This window comes from Idiotropiscis lumnitzeri, chromosome 13 (genome assembly GCF_059441095.1).
Source record: "Idiotropiscis lumnitzeri isolate Australia: NSW breed Sydney's pygmy pipehorse chromosome 13, RoL_Ilum_1.0, whole genome shotgun sequence".
Classification (NCBI taxonomy): Eukaryota; Metazoa; Chordata; class Actinopteri; order Syngnathiformes; family Syngnathidae; genus Idiotropiscis; species Idiotropiscis lumnitzeri.
The window spans coordinates 9,557,190-9,580,023 of record NC_142403.1 but is presented as its reverse complement, the minus strand read 5'-3'; the positions used below and the strand labels follow the sequence as shown (position 1 = coordinate 9,580,023).

The 22,834-nt window shown below is 39.7% G+C and overlaps 1 protein-coding gene across 2 annotated transcripts in view; it reads left to right on the top strand.

The window, feature by feature from the left end:
* kdm4b (lysine (K)-specific demethylase 4B) overlaps positions 1-7,225 on the top strand; it is a 31,905-nt gene extending 24,680 nt beyond the window's left edge. For both annotated transcript variants that reach the window (XM_088313388.1, XM_088313387.1), the window contains exons 15-22: positions 739-815; positions 938-993; positions 1,209-1,317; positions 3,282-3,470; positions 3,869-4,045; positions 4,256-4,375; positions 4,616-4,708; positions 5,339-7,225. In XM_088313388.1, coding sequence (XP_088169514.1) covers positions 739-815; positions 938-993; positions 1,209-1,317; positions 3,282-3,470; positions 3,869-4,045; positions 4,256-4,375; positions 4,616-4,708; positions 5,339-5,920 — 1,403 coding nt within the window. In that variant the 3' untranslated portion in view covers positions 5,921-7,225. The remainder of the gene's footprint in view (positions 1-738; positions 816-937; positions 994-1,208; positions 1,318-3,281; positions 3,471-3,868; positions 4,046-4,255; positions 4,376-4,615; positions 4,709-5,338) is intronic.
* Positions 7,226-22,834: the final 15,609 nt, after the last annotated feature.

Here is a 22,834-nt window from a genome sequence, read left to right as displayed (position 1 = left end):
GCAACGAGATTAGAGGGCTCCCCTCTTTTTTTTTTGGTTCCAGTTCTTACCATCTCCTGACATGCAGTTGTTTATTTGTATCATCGTGACTAAACGAGATGCATACTATGTCAGGAGTCATCACAGAGGCAGCTTTGAGTACTTAAGTAGTTCTTTCGTGACTGAATGTGATTCATACCTGATTTGTGGACATCAGAGAAGTCCCGTTTTGTCAGCCTACATGGATATTGGAAATATTTTCCTTGGTAAATTTGGAAAGTTACCACAGAGTGAAACTAGTCTAATTTTGCACATTTTCTGACAGACCCTTCGATGGACAACCATGAATATGATGTGATGTTTTTGGGGTGACGACCGGTATTCCACTAAGGAGTAATGGCAAAGCGGATAAAAAACTTGATGTCTTTTCTAACATTTGTAAGAGATTTTAGCCGACATAGTGTGATGTCAGCTTGAGTCACACCTTGGTTCACAGCAAAAAAAAGCATGTATGACTAAACACATCCAGACTCAGGCAGTGTCGCAAATACACAACAATCCTCAGCTCTTATTGTCCTTTAAGGTGCAGTAAGGCTTTCAAAAAGACAAGTTGATAAGCCGTCAAGGGCTGAGCTGTACATAGCTGTGGGGAGGCACACAAGGGAACGCGAAATAGAAATAACTGTCAAACACAACCTTCGTTCTTAGTTTTTGTCTAAAGTGGCCATTCAGCTAAATCCCATTACTTTTCTCTCAAAGGTTGTTATGGCGTTAACCCGGACACAATTCCAAAAAAGTGGACATGTTCCAGATGTGTGGCAGGCGCCTGGGCAGTGGTATGTGGCACACATTGCTTAATTCCTGTAGCAAATTTCCACAAACCCAAGTTACTCCGTTTTGATGAAGCCAATGTTTGAAATGTTAGATGCTCTGAATTAATCCATATTTCTATCCTCAGGAGTGTTGCCTCTGTAACTTGCGAGGAGGCGCTTTAAAGCTCACTGTTGATAACAGGTATGTTAGCCAAACACGCACAGTGTTAAAAAAAACAAAAAAGCAATCTTACATAATTTAAACATGGTATTTGTTAGCCAATTGAACTTTTAGTTTTAATATAATGTTATGAAATGAAATTATTGGACCATCTTCGCATCAGTTTTTGGAGAGCCTCACTACTGTGTTTCCAAAGGTTGTTTTAAAAGATTTATTGGTGTCTGCCTTTGAATCAGTTGGGTCCATATCATCTGTGCCATCGCTGTGGCTGAAGCTCGTTTCATCAATGCCACTGAGAGGGAGCCAGTGGATGTCAGTGCTGTTCCAGAAACACGGAAAAATCTGGTAAGTTAGTGCGGGAACGTGGAACATGGATTGTTGTTTTCTCATTCAGGTGAGCGTATGTGCACTATTGTACACTGTAGCATTTCTTTTTTGTTCATTTAATATCCATCCAGGCATTTATCAGGTTACCCTTGTAGATAGGTTTGTGGGTCTTTTTCAATCTGATGGAGAGATGAGAAAAATGTATGTGCTTGGGGATGATGAATACTCAAAAGATATTCGTATCGACACCAAATCAATCGTAAAGGTAGCGAGAGTTTCACAATTGCTGCTGTGTCTTTAAAGCAATGCTGGTCTCCGTTCTTCCTTCCTTTTTCTTTGCTTTTTTCTTACTTCCTTCCTACCTCCGTTCTCCATTTCTCAAGCGCTGCTGCTTGGATTGTCCTACTTCTCCGCTCATTCAATCCCACGACACAGGCAGCGGTATTGCACTCTGCTGCACAATCACCAATACCGTCAGCCTCTTTGCTGTTGCCATTCTGTGAATAATCGATCAAAAAAACACTGGGTGACGTTTGCATTTGAGTCCTGTCAAAGCAGGTTCTCTCCAGCCAATTATTAATTGGAAGACTGGGCTGATCAGATGTGAACATGCAACTTGAGAATCCGTTTTGATTCTTGATTTGATTTCATATTATTCAGCTACATGCAATCTTTCCCAAATTTGAATTTGGACGATATGGGGATGGAGAGATTTACTTTACTCTTTAATATAATTCTTGGCATCTAATGTAATTTCTTCTTGGATCTACTGCTTCAACATTTAAATGTAGTATATTGTCATTATCGTACATAAAGTATGTACCATGTTGGGTGGCATGTTGGAGAAGTGGTTTGCATGTCTGCATCAACAAACTGAGGTTGTGGGTTCTAATCTGGCCATTTTGATTATAAAAGTACATCACATGATATTATGTTCCTCTCCCCCGCAATCTCTCTCTGTCTTGACTCTTCATCCGGCATTCTTCACCCAAACTGGAAGTAATTGTTCACAAAATATTCTCAAACAATTTTTTCCCCACTCAAGTTTTAACAGAAAACCACAGCCGGTTTATATACAAATAAATACACGTGCTAAAAATACTAGACTCAAAGATTAGATTTCCGTTGTCATGGCAACCGTTCAAAAGCAATAGTAGCGCCAACTGCAAGCAGACACACAGCCAAATAAAGTTAAACAAAACTCACACGCACACAGTGTGGTGATTGGTGAAAGCACCACAGGTCACCAGATTGACTAGCAATGGATAAACTTTTTTTTTTTTCTGTCGGTGGACGAGCCGCCCCTCCTTCGCTCTGCTAGAAGCATCCCGAGTGTAATCACCCCTGTGAACAAGCGCACGCGATTGTCTTTTAGAAATTATGAGGTCACATAATACAGGATTATGAATCCAGTCTATTTGTTATTGAAAGGCATGAACATAATGATTGTGAAACCTAACATCACTCAATATGCTGGATTGAAAGCGGAACTCTGATCTGCCACATTTACCCTCTGGTATGTATTTTATTGTCCTGGTTACAAGCTGGCATTTCCTTTTTCTGCTTTGCTTTTCAAACGTGGATCTAGGTACAAGTTAAGCTGTATGTCTGTCGCTGAAGTGAGGCAGGTAAAAGAGCATCGAAGGCGCTGAAGGATTTCTGGTGATTGGAAAATGTTTGTGGAATCGGGAGTCATTACAGGTAGACTCGAATTGCCACTAAAGCCAGAATTGTGGCAGACTTGGGGTGGATTTAACACTCACAATATTGCGAGGAAATGAAACAATTTGTTGAATGGATACTCCCCAAGGGGTGTTTGCAAACTCGAGCTGTGATGGGGCAAGTGGTGCAAGTCTCTCAAAATGGCGTCAAGATGGGAAAACTTCCCCCTAATTTGAATTCACATGGCGGCAGTTACACATTTTCCCAAAACGTTGAATTGATATTGTGCTTATTGTCTTTGTCTTTTGTCCTCATCATAGATCTGTGTGTTCTGCCTTGGCAAGACTGACAATAAGAACCGTGGTGCGTGCATTCAGTGTTCAGAGGAGAACTGCGCAACATCTTTCCACGTTACATGCGCCCAAATTGCTGGGGTTGTCATGACGCCAGCCGACTGGCCGTACGTTGTGTCTGTCACCTGTCACCGACATAAAAAAGTGACTCTGAAGGTAAGCGGTAACAACAAAAGCAGCAGTGATCTTTCTTTCTTTTATATCAATGTTTAATGTGACCTTGGTGGAAGCTGCAGTGGGTATAAAGTCTTTCTCTTGATGTTACAAATATGACCAAGATGAATTATTTCAAAACTTTCCCACCATTGATGTGACATAACCTGTACCATAGCGACAGATAGTCTGTTAAAATCGTGTTCTATGAAAGGATAAAACGGATCTTTCTGAAATGCATACAGTCAAGAATAACACACAAAGTTTACTTCAACACCACAGCAAACTACAACTACTGTATGATCAAATTGTTGAAGAAATGCCAATTAAATACATTTGTTTAATAAAGTGAGGCTTGAGTGTATTTTTATTGTATTGTATGTTTTTTTTTTCCCGCCCAGCCACGGGCACCAGCCAAAATGCCCCTGTGCCCGACCCTGGGTCAAAGGGTAATTGGCCGCAACGCCGATAGCTGGTATTACCATTGTACCATCATCGGCATGGCAACACAAACCTTCTACGAGGTCAACTTTGACGACGGCTCATACTGTGACAACATATACCCGGAAAACATAACAGTGAGTGCAATACAAACGAGGTGTCGGGTCAAAGGGACAAACTGAAGTTTCATAACATAGACGTGTCACTGTAACTGTAAAACAATTACAAAATTAAATGGCGTTTTTTTGGACCTAAAACACTCACTGTAACAAACTTGTTGAGAGTGACATGCACGTGAATCAGGTCCACTGAAAGATTACCCCTTATCCATCTCCTTTCTCCCTCAGAGTCATGACTGCCTCAGTAAAGGTCCTCCTGATGTGGGGGAATTGATTGTGGTCAGCATGACTGATGGTCAAGACCTCAATGCTTCCTTTGTCAAACAACACACCCACAAGCTCTACCAGGTGAGTACGACTGAGTACATTGTCTTAATGCTACGGAATTTGCCCAAAAAATTGAAGTTCCATATCTGAAGGGGAATGAAAACCAGCAGCAGTGGCCACAGTACCAACTTTATGTAACTGCTCAGGAACTTAAAGGGACACTTGATTGATGTTAATATTGGCACTTATATAATAGTTTGGCATGTAAAAATGACACCAGTACTAAAATTAAGATTAATTCTACTTTACTTCGATCTACAGGTTGAGTTTCAGGACAAAAGTCAGCTGTTGCTAAAACAATCAGAGATCCATCTGCTGGACCAAGAACTTCCCAAGAGGGTCCGAACTCGTCTTGTGAGTATTTCTGTCGTGGCCATAGTATGATTCGGTTTAAAGGGGACCTATTATGGAAAATGTACTTTTAATGGTTAGACCTCACATAGTTTGGGCTCTGTAGTGACTGTCTGGTGCCTACCCATCAAGTGTGAAAGAGGGAGATATGATTAAATTTGCCAGTGGTGGCTTTGCACAAGGTCAGCTCGCCACCCGCTTAATGTGTGTGATTTCAACCGGTGGCAATCTAGAATGTGCTGTAATTCTGTATCCTTGATTGATTTATTTATTTATTTATTTTTTTTTAGGGTAAGATGTCAAGTCCTTTATTCAGTTAGTTCCAGGAATATTGCATGTTGTATTCATTAGTTATTCCTACTTCCTCCTGCAACCCCTCAGTTCCATGAGAAACCGTTAATGTGTAATAATAATTATTTCATTAATAATGAAACTGTTCCTTTTCATCATAAAATAATTGCTTTGAATTTTTCATATTATTTCGATTTAACTCATTCTATGTCCAATTAAAGAAGGGGCAGGGTCAAATTTGCCCCCAGCCATACTTTGAACACCTCTGCTCTGCACAAGAGGGAGCGAAAATGCAAGAACAGATACATTGCATCCTAAATTCTTCGTGGGTCTGTGTTTTAGGCCATACCTACATCCCAAGAGGAGGCTTCCTTAGCCGATGGAGCTGGAGCAGCCAAGCGCCGTTGTCTGCCCTCCACCTCCACCCCATGCACCAACGCCATGCCCCCCGCGTGTACCCCACACACCGACGCCCCCATGGTGACGATATCCTCACCCCAGCCGACCACCTCTGTAGCAGCACCAGCGTCAATGCAGTTCAGCAGCACGAGTAAACTGCCAGCCTCGCAATTTCTCTCCTCCATGAGCGCGGGATCATCTGCGGTGTCCGCGTCTCCCAGTGCTACTCCGATGCTTCCTGACGCTCCAATGGACACGGGCGGTGCCATGTCCCATGTTTTGACAGAGTTGAACTTGGCCTCTGACCCAACACTAATGCCCCAGTCCGCCCCTTTCCAGTGCCAGTTGAACTCCGATCCCCTTTTGTCAGCGCAGACCCATGCGCCGCTGCCGCCCCCACCCCAACCCACACCCGCGCAGAACATGTCGGACAGCTACATGCCGAGCAGCGGCTACGTCTCCTACATGGAAACCCTCCTGCATTCACATTTCCCACAAGATGAAGGGCCGGGAACTCTGTTTTAGACAACAGCTCCACTCTGCTATAACTCCATTTGGATGGATGCTAATGGGGGGAAAGTGTGGCGAGGGCTGCATTAGCTGGGCACAAATGGGCTGCAGCAGTGCTCTAAAGACATGAATGCACTCTTTTAATGCACATAACTTTTTTGACATGATTTGATTGCCGTGGCGTTTTTGCAGCAGCTAGACAGGAGGGGGATTTTGTTTCTGCTAATGTTATTGTTTGTTGTTGGTGATGGCAATTTTTCTAGTTATTTTTTTTTTAATCTTATTTGTATTATTATTATTATTATTATTATTATTTTGGACTGTCTCTGTGCTTTCAACTCAGTACCTCGTGGCAATGATTCATTAATGGAAGGCTCACATTATTGGTGTCAAGAAGTTAATAGTTATTATTTTTAGGGGTTCCTGTATAGAACTGTTTCTTTTCTACCCATACAAGTAACCAGCAACAAATTGATCTATTTTTCAGTCGAGCCAAGTGTGGCTTTGAAAGCCACACACATACAATGTACTCCAATAATGTTATTTTATTTTTATTTTTTTTTTTGTGCAAGAGGTAAATGGGGCGGTGGGTTTAAAATGTATTATTGGTAAAGTCAGTATTTAAATGTCTTAGATATTGAATGAAGTGTAATAGGAAACATGCAGATATTTGGAGTCAGTCCACAGAATGCATTGTGAACATGTAACATGTATTATCATTGTTTAATGGTTATTTGTTGACTCCGAGTTTTCACTTGCAAAATATGTCTCAGGGTTCCTAAATTCCCAAAATAATTAAATATTGTTGAGGGCTTTGTACTGCTAACTAAAAATAATTATATGAAAATTGTTTAGTGATGTAGTGATATATTCACTAAAATTTAAAAAGAAAATCATTAAAATCATCCACTTTGAGTAAATTTGTTGTATAGTCATAGAAACCCAAGGGTACGATGCAATGTATAACCTCTGTTGTATGATTATAAGTGTGGATCTTTTCTAGTTCATCTTGTGAATTGATTTCGCAATCCTGGCCATTTTAAATTTTTTAAAAAAGTGTTCCTGGGGAGATCAGGCTGAAGTGGCACGTACATGTTTTCTACAGCCGTTTTGTGCTGCAGAGATCTTAAACTACTGATGGACTCATTTTTCCACTTTCATCTTGTACATAGCACAGGTCTTGCATATTGTGATTGAAATCTGTAAATGTCAAACATGAACACCCCTCACCCATCCGTCATAACTGACATGGTTGCGTTTGTGTCCAAATGAATTGAAACCATGAAAGAAACTCTGAGGGATTAAAGTGGCTTGCTCGTCGCCAAATCGTCTGTGTCTGTCTGTACAGCGTCCCTTTTGGTGTTGATTGGTTGGTATCCTTAGACCGAGAAATGGGTAATGGAGCTAATACAGTGGATCCTCATGATTCAAATGCAATGAAGCTAGTTAAAACTTGGAAACTGCCATTTTTATGGCAAAGAATGTAAGATGCATATAATAGCAAGTTAGCCTTTGTATACTTTTGGATGCTACAAAATGGTACTAGTAATGGCAAAGTGAGAGTGTGTGTGATAGAAATTAAACTTCCTTTCATGTAAGAACTTGTCTGACTGTTCTGAACAATATGAGAAAATACAATTGAATAAATATCAATCGCATTGAAAATATATTTTACCATTCGGATGCCATTCGGCTTGCTGAAAACCGCATTATGACTAGCATGAAACTGACCAGAAAAGTTTTTGAACAAACAGCACATTTTTAAACTGCTGAAAATATGGTTGGAAAAAGTTCATAAAACTGGAAATCACCCAAAATATAAATGTATTAGGTAAGTATGCAAATTTGCAGGTACCAAACCCTAGTCTGCAGGGTTTGTAGTTTTAAGTTGTGATATCACCCTTTACCACTAGATTGCAGACATGGCTTGGTTGTGCTTCTGCCAGGTCTTACGCTGCTCCATCCAGCAATGTGAGTAGTAATCACAATATTTCTTGCGGACGTGGAACCATATGCAGGACAAACATAGGAACTCAATAATATTACAATTTTGTGTGAGTTGATTTTTGTGACAATAAATGCACAAATCAAGTTGCTTTGCTGTTCAGCAGTGTTGTGCTGTTGTTGAATAGTCTTTTTAATAGAAGAGAGCCCTTTACACAGGGAAAAAATTCCACTGTGTGGTTATTTTGTTCTTTGCTTCAAACTCCCTGTTCTTTTTTTAAGAGTGGATCTTTTATAGATGCGTTGAAATATGTATTATTAAATATGGAATATATTACGAGCATGTATGCAGTCCATATTTAAAATGGCTGTTTTTTTCCCTACATCAGGTTCAGGAGTGTTTGGTCTTATGTGAACCCCTGTGAGGACTACAGAAATATTGTGCCACCCCCTGACACACACACACACACACACACACGCCCAACAGCATTTAAATTGCTCTGCCTACTCCACATGGCGACAGTATTTCTCTTCAGATGTTCCTTTTCCCTCTCCACTGTGTATCTGTCAAGCATCATCAAAGGTTGAGTGCATAATTTCACTTTAGATGTTTAAATGTACTGTATCAATGAACAAAAATCATGTCACTTTGCTGCCCCACACAAACGAAAAAAAGTGTGCGCTCATGACGAGCTGTTTTCCTGCCGTAATGTCTGGATGATCGAACAGAATTCATTTTGACCAGTTGCCGTTAAGAGCTCATACATTTGGAAGAAGCCCAATAAGGACAACATGGAAATAGAGAGAGAGGGAGAAGGTCATGAATCCAACAAGCACACACATACTGTACATACGCACCCACACTTCCTAGTCCTGCCTGTCTGTGCATATGCCAAGACAGCTTTGCCCTCGCCGGCTCAGGGTGGCCATTAACATTCTGAGGGGCCTGCAGTGTCTTTGCTGAGTAGCTGGGGATGTGCCATCTTGGCAATTACTTTAACCGCTCCCACAGTTTGATTTCTCTATCAGCTGCACTCGGCCAGGGGCGACACTAAAGAGATGCACATGCAGAAGGAGGACATAAAGGACAAACGTTTACATTGACACAACTGGACTTTTGGGGAACCGCAATGAGAACATCAAATAATTCAAGGAGACGGGAGACTGTTCGTCATCTACAACCAACTTTTAAAACCACGCTTCCACTTCAACATTAATAATAATAATAATAATATTCCCTTTATTAGTCCCACAATGGGGAGATTCGAACCCAGGTCTCCTGGGGAGACTGGGTCCTGAACGCGGCGCCTTAGACCACTCGGCCATCCTGGCCTAACTGAGTTAGTTGGCTTGGCCCTTCTCCTCTTGAAAAAAAGTCAAAAATTTATATATTCTTACCACTTGTCCTTGTTAGTATCATGGGTGAAAAGGAGCCCTATCACTGTTGACTTGACATAAAGACAAAAAATTCACACCAATGGCCGTTTAAGAGTCTTCAGTTAATACAATATGCATGATTTTTGGAAAGTGGGAGGAAACCAGAGAGAAACTGCAAATTCCACATAGGAACTCTTCAGATGATAGTCTGACCGTAAAATGTCGGCTAAACACAGTCCTGACAAGTACAAAATCCATTTATAGCTACGGTAATTAAAGTAGCATATGTTTGCACCTACACATAATCATGATGTGGAAAAAAAAACATGACAAAAAGTATTCCTCATCAAACATACTGTAAATGGCTATTGTATTTTATTGAGACAGTGGAAATGAAATGAGCAGCACATACTTGGTGGATATATACCGCCGCTCTCAAAGCTATTATATTTATTTGCAAGTGATACAATTTAAAATCATTTGCAGTTAATGAACAAAACAACGTTAATACATCAAAGCAACTGTTTTTTAACATGGAAATTAAATGAATGTTTGTATATTTTGTAAATAAAATTAAAAAAAAAAACTTTCTTTGTTTTATACCGCATAGCTCATATACCACAACAAAACTGACGCTATTTTTAAACAGGCATTTCAATTTGAAAAATCAAGAACAAAACACTAAACAAGAATAATATTTTTTTTCATTACTCATCTGAGTTTTAATGAGATACTTTAGGTGATTTTGACAAAGCTGTGCCACAGTTTATTAATCTTTCCACATACCCCTTGCAATGTGCTCATGTACACTTGTTGCCGTATTCCCGGGCAGCACGTAGGATTTGTGGTTATAACACATATCCCACAGTTTTCATCTTCGGGTTTGTCTTTCAGCTCAGGCCCATCTTACGTGGAGTTTGCATGTTTCTCCATGCTTGTCAGTTTTTTTTCTGGGAACAATATTTCCCAAAACTATAAATCGCCCATCGATGGTTGTTTAGCTTGGATCGGCTCCGTCTCACCATACACATTCAGAGGACAAACACTCGAAAAAACGGTTCAATGGATAAATTATTCCACATAGATTATCTTCAGTTTGTTAACCTTTACAAGTCACACTCGATTCTAAGCGAGTGAATATGCCTTAAATACAGCACAAAACACCTGTGAGGTCCATGTCCTTGACAAGATTGCTGAAAGCTCCCACTCCTACACGCTGAATGCAGAAATATAATTAATTACAGTTGAAAGTGGCAATTATGTTGACAAGCAGCTTGATATGACAGGCTCCATTATAGCTTTAAGATCTTATTACACCTCTGTCGAGTAAATCACATCTGATTGAGCACGTCAGTCCGTTTGGCCTTCATCGGAGGGATGTTGTTGACAGATAGACTGGGTAATACTGTTTCAGCGATGTTGTACTGGCCTCACAGAACCTTTCTGCTAACCAGTACAACATCGCTGAAACAGTATTACCCAGTCTATCTGTCAACAACATCCCTCCTATGAAGGCCAAACGGACTGACGTGCTCAACCCGTTGGATGTTGCATTTAAATTTTTCCAGTAATGTGTGGAGAACAATCAGCAGAACTCAACAAGTTAATTGGGCTGCTGTCTCTTGACTTGAACGGAATACATTATTTATGCGTGCCCACAGGGACCTTGGACACAATAATGTCAGCATGGGGGATGAGTTCTTCTGGGAACTACTTGAGCTACATTTCTAGAAATAGCTTATATTATTAAGTGTTTGGGAAAGGGCACTTTAAAAAATGTACCCTTCATCATTATGAAATCTTTCCTTTTATTTTTTCATAATAAAAAGGATTAAAGAGGTTGATGAGTACCCCACTCGATCCGGCAGATGGTACTGTTTTTCTCTCTGATGCATTATGCAGTAGATTTAGATACAAAGTTTTCCAAGTCCATCCATGGGGCGGGAACGTATGCAGTGAAGCTCAGACCAAAGCATTCCTGGATCTTCTTTGGTCTTCTCCTGATGGGACATACCTGGGAAACGTCATCAGGGTGTGTCCAGGAGGCATCCTAACCAGATCATTTTCTCAATCCAGTGACTCTACTTCGAGCCCCTCCTAGTTGACTGAGCTTCTCATCCTATTTTTAATAAAGCGTTACGGACACCTTGTGGAGTATTGTCTGCTTATAGCCAAGATCTTGTTCTTTTGTGAGGATGGTAAATAATTTTTCGCCAGATGGATGCAGAGTTCACATCACTGCAGACGCTACACCAATCAGCTTTTTGAACTGCCGTTCCATTCTTCCCTCATTCCCAAATGAGGGTAGAATGGAACGGGGTTTCAGTACCCCATACTCCTGGATCAAACCCCACAAGCCACCCCGGAGGACATGATTGAACGCCCTCTCCAAGTACAGAAAGTTCATCAAGACAGATTGGGCGAACTTCCGAGGCTGTAGAGCTTGTGTACTTTTTCGCAACCAGTATGAAGTACTCCTCAAAAATCTGAGATTTGATTTCCCAATGGACTCTCCTCTCCAGAACCCACCGACTGAATCTTACCAGGTAAGAGGAGGAATGTGAGCCCAGTTGGAACACACACTCCGGCCTCCTTCTTAAAAATACCGTGTGAAGTTGCGTAGGTGTGTCAACCATCTCTCGGATGAGAGGTGAAGCATCTCTAGACAGCCAGAAGAGTCCAGTTACGATCGATTCATTGCCTTGAGAATGACCTCAATGAATGAGAATATCCACATTAATAATAATACAGAAATATTAAACCTTGAATACCATTTAGTTGCCGTGGGCTGACTCTTCCGCCCAATGATTTAAATCAGAGCAACCTTGCCATTACTCTTAATCGTTGCCTTTGGCAATCATATTTCTTATTTAATCATCCGTACACCTCGATCGCATATTTATATCATATCCAATGGTTCATGTGTTTGCTTTATTGTAGACTGATTTTTATTTTTCAAAGGCTATTTAATTTTGTTGTTTGGACAGAAGCGTATATACTGTATATCAGCTTGGATATCTATTTCCAATGTTTTTTTTATTTTTTACGCTGTAATGCCACATATGGTCGGCCAGCTAGCACAATTGCCTAAGCCATATTTATATTTTCTTTTATTAATGTTGTAACAAAACACTCAATCAGATGTGTGAACATGTAAAAAAAAGGAAAAAGATCTTGACTCATAACAAATCCAAATAAGTGACTTTGGCAGAATATGCCAGGACTTGGGCATTTCTCTTACATATAAATGCAAAGTTAACATAATCGAAGTGTTTTCACTCTCCTAAATATAACAAAGATTTCAACATGAACAAAGTTGGTTCTTCATGGTTAACCTGAACCCCTGTTTTCCTTTCTCACCCTTAAATGGACACTTGATTATGCGCAACATTGGCACTTATAAAATAAGTCTATGTCACCACTAAAATTCATCCCCCGAAAAACTCAGTAGTAATTTAATGCATTTTTCTGACTATATACAGCACATATTTAAGGGACAGTGTGTAGAATGTTTTGATTTTTCAAAGTTCGTTCATTTTAAAAACCGAACAGAAAAGTCCATAATATGCACAATATTAAGTTCGGGCAGAAAGGCAGGAAGCTGCTGCAATGAAAGGAGTGTGAAGTCGGATCACAAATTGGCCCAAAAATTACCTCGACTGTTGTGCGACAAACGATATGCGGATTGTGCCACTTGAACTATACAAGTCCGAAGAAAAAGTTTAACTTAACCATTTTTTTAAGCCAGACATTCTGTACAAATGACGAATAAATCAACAAAATGCTATCTAATGTGTAATTAAAACAGCCCAGTGGGTGTGAGTTGCATATGCAATTTTTTTTTTCATGATTATGCAAAAATAAGTATGACCAGCCATTGTCTTGAGCAATCCATTTTCTTTATTGTATAAAATCTCACTCATGATGAAACTGCATTTTTTTGGGGCCATTTATTCTTTCTTAACTTCAAAGTACAGCTATCCTTACTTTCAAAGCTAACAGTCACAACAAAGCATCCCAAACCGGTGACGCAGCTTTTTCTCGTTTGCTGTGCCTCATCACTTTCCTCTCTTCATTAATTAATCAGAAAGAGGAGAGTCTTTGTAGAGAGCAAGAGATGGTAAAAAAAACAAAGCTGGAAAGTGCCAGGCCTTATTAATGAAGTGAATCTCTATTCAGTCACACATGACGAATAAAGACCGCCCCCTTGAAACTCTTAATTGGCCCATTAGTCTTTGAGCGACCCGCAGCCTGTTTCTTTTTAATCTCCCGGGTGCCTTCTTTCAAAAGAGTCCACTTTCATCCATCACCTCTTGTTTTCATGGTGTTCACACCTGCTGACAGCACAGCCAGAGATGGAACATCATAATCACTGCTATACTTGCGCAAACGCATGTTCATTATTTGTGTCACACACATGCTCTTCCAAATGGAACACAAACAGAATGTTCTGTATATATGTATCTTTATCAAGTTACATAAAGTAGCTTTTGTTACGTATTGTGCAATGTTCTTCTGCATACTCACAATTAAATAGTGCATATTTTCCGTGTTAAAGTGAGGGGAGGGGCTTCATTTGGTTAGGCCATTACCATCTGTTCTAAAAGTAGTGCTTTGTTAACATCTTGTTGCATCTATCTACTTGTTGACAACCAGATCCCAGAGTTTCTTTAGCATTGGGCATCTGATGTCAATTCAACATCATTATGGCATCAATAGAATGATTTTCATTTTATGTTGATGTTGATCAAATGCCCAATTAAATCGGGACGAGTGATGTCACCATGCGTGTTGCGAAGCAAAATTTTTCTCTCTAAAGTTTGTTTTCATTTTACAAAAAAAGGATCCCTAAATCATCACAAGATGGCCGCCATTCGAACAATAGTCTATCTCTGCGAATGCCACCTCTACTTTACTGGGTTACAAGTCAACCAAATCAGTGTCTCATTTAGTATCTGTGCGTGACCGGTGCTCGTTTCCACTGGTTTCCACCATTCCCTTGCTCAGCTTGTGTTTGCTACACCCTCTGCTAATTCAGCTGCTTCAAATCTCATTTCAGACGCAATTAGCCTTTAGCCCATCAGAGTGCCTGTGGTGGTTTTTTGTTTTACTCTTTCATCCTTTAGTGAACATTTTCTTTTATTTTGTGATAAAGATCATTATTGAGGTTGAAGAAAAGGAGTTTTGATCATTTACAGGAGAAAACAAATTAAGGAGGCTTTTAGTGAAGCCATTAGAAGACCGTTAAAATCTTTGCTTGTTGCTAGGCCAGGGTTACTGATGCTACTAAATTGGGGGGCTTTTATTCATTCCTTTGCCAGAAGTTTTTTTTTTTAATTACATAAGGAAGATTTCAGAAGGAAATTTCACTTTTGTGGGTATTGCCTAATTTGTATTATTTACAATATATATTCGTATACTCTATTTAGATGTGAAAGTCTTCTACAAGTATGTAAAGCTAACAGAATACTTTCCCTGAGATGATGCGACAACATATTGCCCTTCCTTTACAGCTGCATATGAAGGTTTGAGTGTTAAAGTGCAAAATAATCCTTGAATATTGTTACGGTCGCAACACTGCACTTGTGTTGTTCATAGGTTCCGCAACTTCTGATTTTCTGGGAGACCTGAGAGGTAAGTGTGATTTGTGATTGGCTGCGGAAGGACTTCGGCCATTTTACGTTTCCACTGTTGGTGATGACTCATGTTTTGTTTTTTTTGGGGGGAGTGAAAACACTGCTATTTGTGATTTGTATGCTAATTCCCTAAGTAATGAGCGTCTTAAAGAACCAACTCCACAGTATGAATCAACCGTTCACAGTATATTATCACAATGTAGTAAATTGTGACTTACAGAGGTTAGGTTTACACTTTTTTTGCCTTTGCTTTGAATCTTTGAGCTGCACCCGAAGATTGATGAGTATCTTATAAAAGAAACTGTAACCGCATTTCAAAGAAATGAGCCTGTTAGCGCTTCTCCATGATTGGACCAACCGTGCGCCGCACGCGCCACACACTGTGGGATTTTGACCATGGACACAGAAAATGAAAGAGAAATCAATGTATTCAAGTTATGCATGCTTTGTGAGTGGCAACATGAAATGGCTTCCGGTGACTTCACTTCTCGCTGCGGCAGTAACTAAGCAGTGTTGTTAATCCATTCATATATGAATCCATGAGGATATGTCTTTGCTATGACAAATTTAAAAGACGCTTCGGACGGGTGACTCGATGCAACCTTTCAGCCACCTTTCGCAAAAGTTACTTTTAACCTCGCAACATTTATGTAAACAAAGAAGATATATTAAATACAATCCTTGAAGGCAGCAATATTTAAAGCAACAGACCAACCATGAAGTTCATACATGACATGAAGATGCTCGAGAGTTTCACGCTAGAGACTCCAAAACAGTGCATATAAACACATTCATCAAAAAACACGTTTATATGAGCAGAGAAAACCGTTAAACACAAAACATCATGAAATAGGCTACAAAAACATGTGGGATAAAGATAAGTTCAAGGGAAAGAGAAAAAAGAAAAAGGCAAACTCGAAGACCTTTTTCATTAATCATGTTACATAAAAGATAAAGCATTTGCTTCAAGCTGTTTGTTCGCCACTCCCTCTTTAAGTTTACTGACAAACTGACACGTAAAACGAAAAAGAATTCAACTTTGTGTCATTAAAAATCTAAATGTTCAGCTAAACAACACTAACAAATAATGCAAAAATGCCTTCGATACTTCTATTCATATACAAGTACTCGAACAAATGCCTCCCAAACTAACACCGGCGTTTGAATAAACACCTGGTACTCTCTGCAGTTAATGAAATGAAAGCCCGTGGCTGCTGATTGACGATTTATGTAACTTTCCACATTCGATTATGTTGCATACAGCACTGCAGGTGTTGAAAGTCTACACTGTATATCCTCCATACAGTCACACAAACCATTCTAGCTATCAAATTGAAATGCAGCTCTCATAACAGCTCACTGTAGCGAGGGATGATGGGAAAGATACCTGATACCACTGCTGTTTTTCATGTGTATCGATGCTTCTATGAAATGATACTCAATTTGCGTTGCAAGTAATATTGTGTTCTGTCGGCGCATGTTGGTGCGTTTTTGCTCACCCATTTACTATGCACATACTAAATACGCTTTTGATTTGTTTTCAGCGTGATTGCGCCTCCACGGCTGTATGCTTCAGTTTGTCACAGACTAGAGTGAAAGACATTTGGTTACATAATTCAAACGGGTGGAGAGAGTAATGCTTGTAATTAATCTTCGCACCGGCAGAGGCATTGCAGAGATTTCATCTGAATAAAACGGAATTAAACCAGTATCAGAGGGAAGAATATCAAGATGAATAAGATTCGGGAAATAATACTTAAGATTATATTTGTTGAAAATAGCTAATCATGCAGTTTCAGTTTGCCTTTGTTAGAATGGACAATGTCTTAACAGTTGCGACTAACTAACTAAGTAACAATTAGTTAATTATTGTATGTTATCATGAATGCTCTTTTATACTTTAATGAATAATCTTTTAAGATTTAAGATTCCCTTATTCTTATTTTAGTTGGCTATAATTTTAGTGAATGAGCTCGGGCACCTATCGTTGTTTTTGCTCTGTAGTGGAACATAAAGTTCATACAAATTAAACTGTTACATGCCAAAATTGTCAGCCCATGTTTATTTCAAGACATGTTGAGAGAAGTTTGCTTCTAATGTTCATGTTATTTTTTTTCAGATTTTTTTTGTGTGACTTGCAGCTTGTCTAATGACTACTTCAACATTTCAAAATTATGATTCACAACTGTGGCAGGACTGTCCGCATAGATTGGAAAAAAAAAACCTCTTTGAAAAAGGAAGGTGCCAACTCTAATTTTACACAGTGACACATCCATACATGCAAACACAAATTGATTTACAATTTGTCCTCGGCTGTTATCAGAGCTATTCTCAACCACTGTTTGTTCAGACGTCAACATCGCAAAAGTATCTGAATGAATGGAAGCATTGCACCCATCAACTGCATTACCTCATTTCATCCTCAGATCAGCTCCTGGATGGCTTTTTTTCCCCTTTGAAATTGAAAGCATCAAAATGTTTCCTATTGTCAGCCTGACAGCTTATCACTCACAAAGAAACAGCATCATCTATTTATTTTGTTCATTCACTTTCTACCAGCTGACAATGGGCAAGCCGTGGTGTCCACCTCGGGCAACAGCGTTATTTTGTTACCTCATTTACAGTTTAAACCTCTTCTGAGAGGTTTATGTAACAGCCACCCAGCCTTATTGCTGTTATATATGTTAGAACTCCAGGCAAAAAGTCTTCGAACAACCACAGTAAGTCAATTCAATGAAGATGTCGGAGAGCCTTTGACAAATCTTAAATCTGACCTTCACCCTAAACTTGCACCCTTCAGACTGTGAATCACTTCATATTTATATATATATATACTCTCAGTCCAAAGACACTTTTCTTGATTAAAAAAAACCCCAAAAACCATCCGTTTTCAGTGGCGCTTGTCCTCATCAGAGTTACAGGTGGGATGAAGCCTATTCAAGCAATCGATCAATTACAGAACACCTATAGACGCCCAAAAATTATTCACACTAAAGCCTTCAATAAACCTGACAAGCATGTTTTGGGAATGTAGGAGGATGCCCGACTACCCCGAGAAAACCCACACAAGCGCAGGGAAATATGTCAGTTTGTTTCTTGCTTGTCACTGCAGAAGTTTGCATAGTTGAAGCAGTAAACTTTCCTCCCACCAGCTTCTCTGTGAATACCTTATTTTTGTTCTGACTCCAGACATATTGATGTGATGACAAGGAGGGAGCAATTGTAATTTCGGAGGCTGTGATTTGTGATGCTGCTCAGCTCTTTTTTTTTTTACTTACAGTGTCAGGAGTGCGTATATCTACAGCCTTTATTCTTGTAATGTGACATGTGCCACACACTTCACGACTACCTCTCGCTTTTTCAAGTGACTTCCCAATGAGGCACCCGTGCCTAGAAGCTCTTCCTTCCATTCCATCATCATTAAGCTAAATTCATTACTTCCACCAAAGGCCACAGTCTGTTTTCACTTAGTGCCCTCCCTGCAGTGCATGTCACCACAAAGCTACTTCACAAAAGAGCCGGGAATTCGAATAATTAAAAGTGAAATGCAGGGACATATTTCTTAATTAAGCACTAATCTGATGAAGTGTGATAGCAGGACAGAAGTTTCCTTTAAGAAAAGGGAGGCCTTTGTGTTGAGGTGATTAATGGACTCCAGAGGGGAAGAAAATATAATTGGCTGCGCGCCCCTCGTAGCTGTAACATTGCAGGTTGTTTGCTTGGAGAAGTGAAAGTGTTGATGTGTGACTGAAAGACATGTCTCGCTTAATCACTTTTACATTACGTCAACACTCGCAGGCCATCATGTTTAATACATGCAACCACTTTGCTTCAAGACTGATATCAATGATGAGACAGAACACACCTTTTGGCAGCATTAGGTTCTATATTCATCGACGGCGCAGCTGTGCTTGAGCATCTTGATTTTGGTGCTGGTGTCGGAACCACCTCATCAGTCCTGCAAACTGTTCAAACTTTATTGTCAATATTGGATCACTGCTCATCGGGTTCATTTACAAGCTCATAAAGAAACATAATTCCTTTGCACTACTTTGTACTTGGCATGGAATAAAAGCACCCATGAATGTCATTAATTGTATTGTATTATCTTCTATATAGCCTCCACCAGTGAACTGCCTCCTTTTTCTATTCAGACTCTCCGGTTGAGAATAAGTACCAGCTTGTCATGTTGCAATACCTGCCTGAGCTCTTTCTCCGGTTGCCATGGTGACAAAACTCAACATCAGCACCATCAGAAAGATGGGCGTGTGAGTTGTGAGTCGCTTGCATGAGACAGGACCCCCCCTCTCAAAACAGGCTCATTTCAGATGGACGAGAAAACTAGGATGAAAAGCAAACAACTATTTTAAAAAAGTTGTAACTGATTTCAATTGAAAAATATTCACATTAGCCTACTTTTTTTTTTTTACGGTTTAGCAATATGCTAAATATTGCCAATAATGGTTCATTCGTTGTGCTCTAAAGAACACCCCACTGGACAAGATTTACTTTGTAAGCACTGTCATGAAAAAGCAGCCCGGCGTCATGTTCTGTTAGAGTTTTATTTTGTTTTTCGGTCAGTTGGCTCTTACTTTTTGTTTCCCTCAGGTGGCGCAAACACACAAGGTCGTTCATGTTTGCTTGTTTGTCGCCGATTGCTGTCTTACATCCTGTTTCACTCCAGTGATATTTTTTTGGTACCACTCTCTGTTCGATACATTTTTTTTTTGGTCCCTCTTCCTGTAAGTTTTGGAACTCTCTTCCAATCACCATTAATCAGGGAGAGAGAGAAAAGCTTTCTTTAAATTCCAAATTAAGGAGAGAGAGCGATCCAGTCGGAGCAAAGCTCATTTACATATAAAAGATTTAATTTAATCATTTAATAAAACATTTAATTTAAAATCATCTCAAAAACCTGATAAAAGAATATCAGATATTCTAAAAATAATTGAAAAAAAAAAATCACCGGAAGAATACGTGAAAGAGGACGCTAAAGGCACATCCCCAGTCTGTACCAGTATACTATATTGTGCAGCAAATGAATTTGGAGCTTTCCATTATTCCAATGGTTGGAATGCGACATGAAAGCAATGATTGACAGATGGCCAACCCTGCGTTACTCAGACGCCACGATTTGTCAATGCTTTGGCTAACGTGTTAGCTTGCAATGTTGTTCGAGTTTTTGTAAAAGCCGGCACCATTTCTGAGGAGCCGCACGGCCACGAGACTGACTCTGACAATAACAAGAGGAAACCTAGTGTGTTAAATATTTCAATAAAGTACAACCCAAGTCAGTTTTGCTCCCGCTGCCTTTTTAAAAATATACGCTAGAATGCATGCTAGCGTATGTTTTAAGGTAGCGTATGTTATACCATGTCTGCGCTTAATAATACGGTGAGCCTCAGGTATGTGTTATATACAGAAATGGCACTAAGTGAGGCAGTGCCTTTTAATCAGTAATTTGCCTTATGGTCATGAAAATACAGTAAATGAAACAAAAACATTCTTTGGTCTCAGAATACATTGTTAAAAATTATTTTCAGCGCATTTCATAAAAACCTAGCACATTTAACAATCGTCCAGATACATTCATCTTAATTCATGACAGTTATGAGTCGGCGCTTTTTTATCACAACAATAAGAACATTTGCATTGAGCAGCCCTTCATATTCCAATAAATAGAAAAACCCGTCATGAAAAATTTGCTACAAACACCTTATTTAATAATAAACCACTTGTATGTCTTCAAACCCACAGTGTTCTTTTACAAACCACAATAATTTATAGCTTATAAACCCGCAATTTCCCCCGTGTACTGGGTCTCTAAGCTCACGGTATCTATCTTGTATTTACTAGAAGCCTACAGTAAACATCTGAAGCCACAATGTCCCTCCATATTCATCCATCCTTCCATTATCTAAGCCGTGTGTTTAAAAATCGGTGTCCTCATATACAATATCCATAAACCCACCGCATACGCCATCCTTGTTTGTAAATCCACAGTCATCCATCATTTTAGTAGAACAAGAAATTAATTTGAGTGTTCATTAAAAACAAACACACCAAGACAGCTTGAGACTCACAGCTGGTGATTTGACTTAACCTTGAAGAACACAGACCAACACTGACTGACGCAGCTTTGCTGTCCTTGAATTCCGTCATGGACTCCTCAAAGCACCAGCAGCTCGGTAACTTGGGAAGGACATTGTGCTGTGCTGTGCTGTGCGATACCGCCTGCCAACATGGGCACTCAATAAGGCTGAGTCGCAGCAGTGTTGGGTAATTGTCGCAACACGCAGAGTAGTGACATACACTTCAACATGTAGGCAGTTTTCAAAATCACTCGCAGTCCACTATATAGTGCCTTATGGTGTAAAGTGAGTTCGCCATTTTGTCAGATATGATGGCTTGGTTAATACAGATGAGTGGTCACCTAACAAACGAGTTTGAAATTGCCAATAACTGCAAAACACCTTTGTTTTCGTTTGACTCGTGAACTCAGCTGCAGCCGGCATTAATCACACATAATTTCAAGACATCAGCAACTCGAGGCTTATATTGTAGCCTACGCCGGGTGGCTAAATCTCTGCGGCATTTCAGCCTGTTTCCGCCCTCTCTCTTCTAAATGTTTGTTTTCTTTCCTTAGAGTTAGACACTCTTTCTCTGCTGCCCTTTGATACAATGACTGCATAATTTCAAATGCTTTAGGTGAACACCAGAGGGCAGTATGACTCCACTTGTCCATGCAAACGGATGTGCTCGCACACTCGCTGTCAAAATTGTTTTCCACTCATTGTGAAAGGTTTTAAGTAAGGAGCAAAGAAATTACACGTTGAATTAACCATCTTTCAGCCACTCACAAATGGCAAGTTTAAGACCTTTTATTCTCAGCCATGAAATAGAACTATTGCGCTGTAGCACACTGAGCAATGTTGGGGTTTCCTCTGTTTGAACATTCTTAAAAGTGTATCAAAGGAACAGCCCAGGAAAACATGTGAAAAGGCATCTGATCAAATTTACTGGGGACTTTATTTTGAAGGAATAAGTTAATCAGTTACATAAATCACAGCTGCAAAAAAAAAAACACATAAGGCACTGACATGAACACCTTTATTGTTCCCATGGAAACCGGCAATCACATCATTTAGTTGTCGCTACTATTCGTGGACACCTCTCATGTTGTGTTTCAGCTTAGACCAGGGGTCACTAACCTTTTTGAAATTGACAGCTACTGCTTTGGTACTGTTCACCAGTTGTTTGAAATAACAAATTTGCTCTAACTAATTGGGGGCAAAACATCTGCTAAGGGGTTTGTGCACTACAATCAATACGGACCTTAAAAAAAAAAAGTAAAACATAAATAAATATATATATATATAAATATAAAGTTTTGGCATTTTCAAATAAAAAACGAGGGTAGATTCAGCTCACTGGTCATCTATTTTTAGAACAGGCCTGCACTCCTCACGTGTTCCCTGGAGGTTATCTGGTGGCTGTGGGCACCATGTTGTTGAACCCTGCTTTATATTATTACTGGAGATCAATGATTTTAAAATGATCACATAAAACTGATGTTTTCTCTTTAATCAATTGATTGCTGATGATGTCTGGATGCTAGAAACAATATTTTTAAACACACACACAATTACAGGGGAGAGTGTTTGCGTGTGTTAAAAGCTTTCGGAGATGTTGCTTTGGCGGCATCATGGCTGTCATCTCATGAGTTGGAATTAAAGTCAGCTGAGACGTAATCCCCGAGTAATACACCACCGTCTTCCAGAACCATTTTATGAAGCTGGGAAAGGTAGTGGAGGAACTTGAGAGAAATTAGAAAACCAAGAGTTGATGGAATGGTGAGAAGGTGTTACGGCTGAGAAACAACAAGGAGAGAGATAAGGAAAAGGGAGCTGATGTGGTTCCGACAGGATTTGGGAACTGCATTTTGGAGGCCAATACATGGTTGTGGTATAGC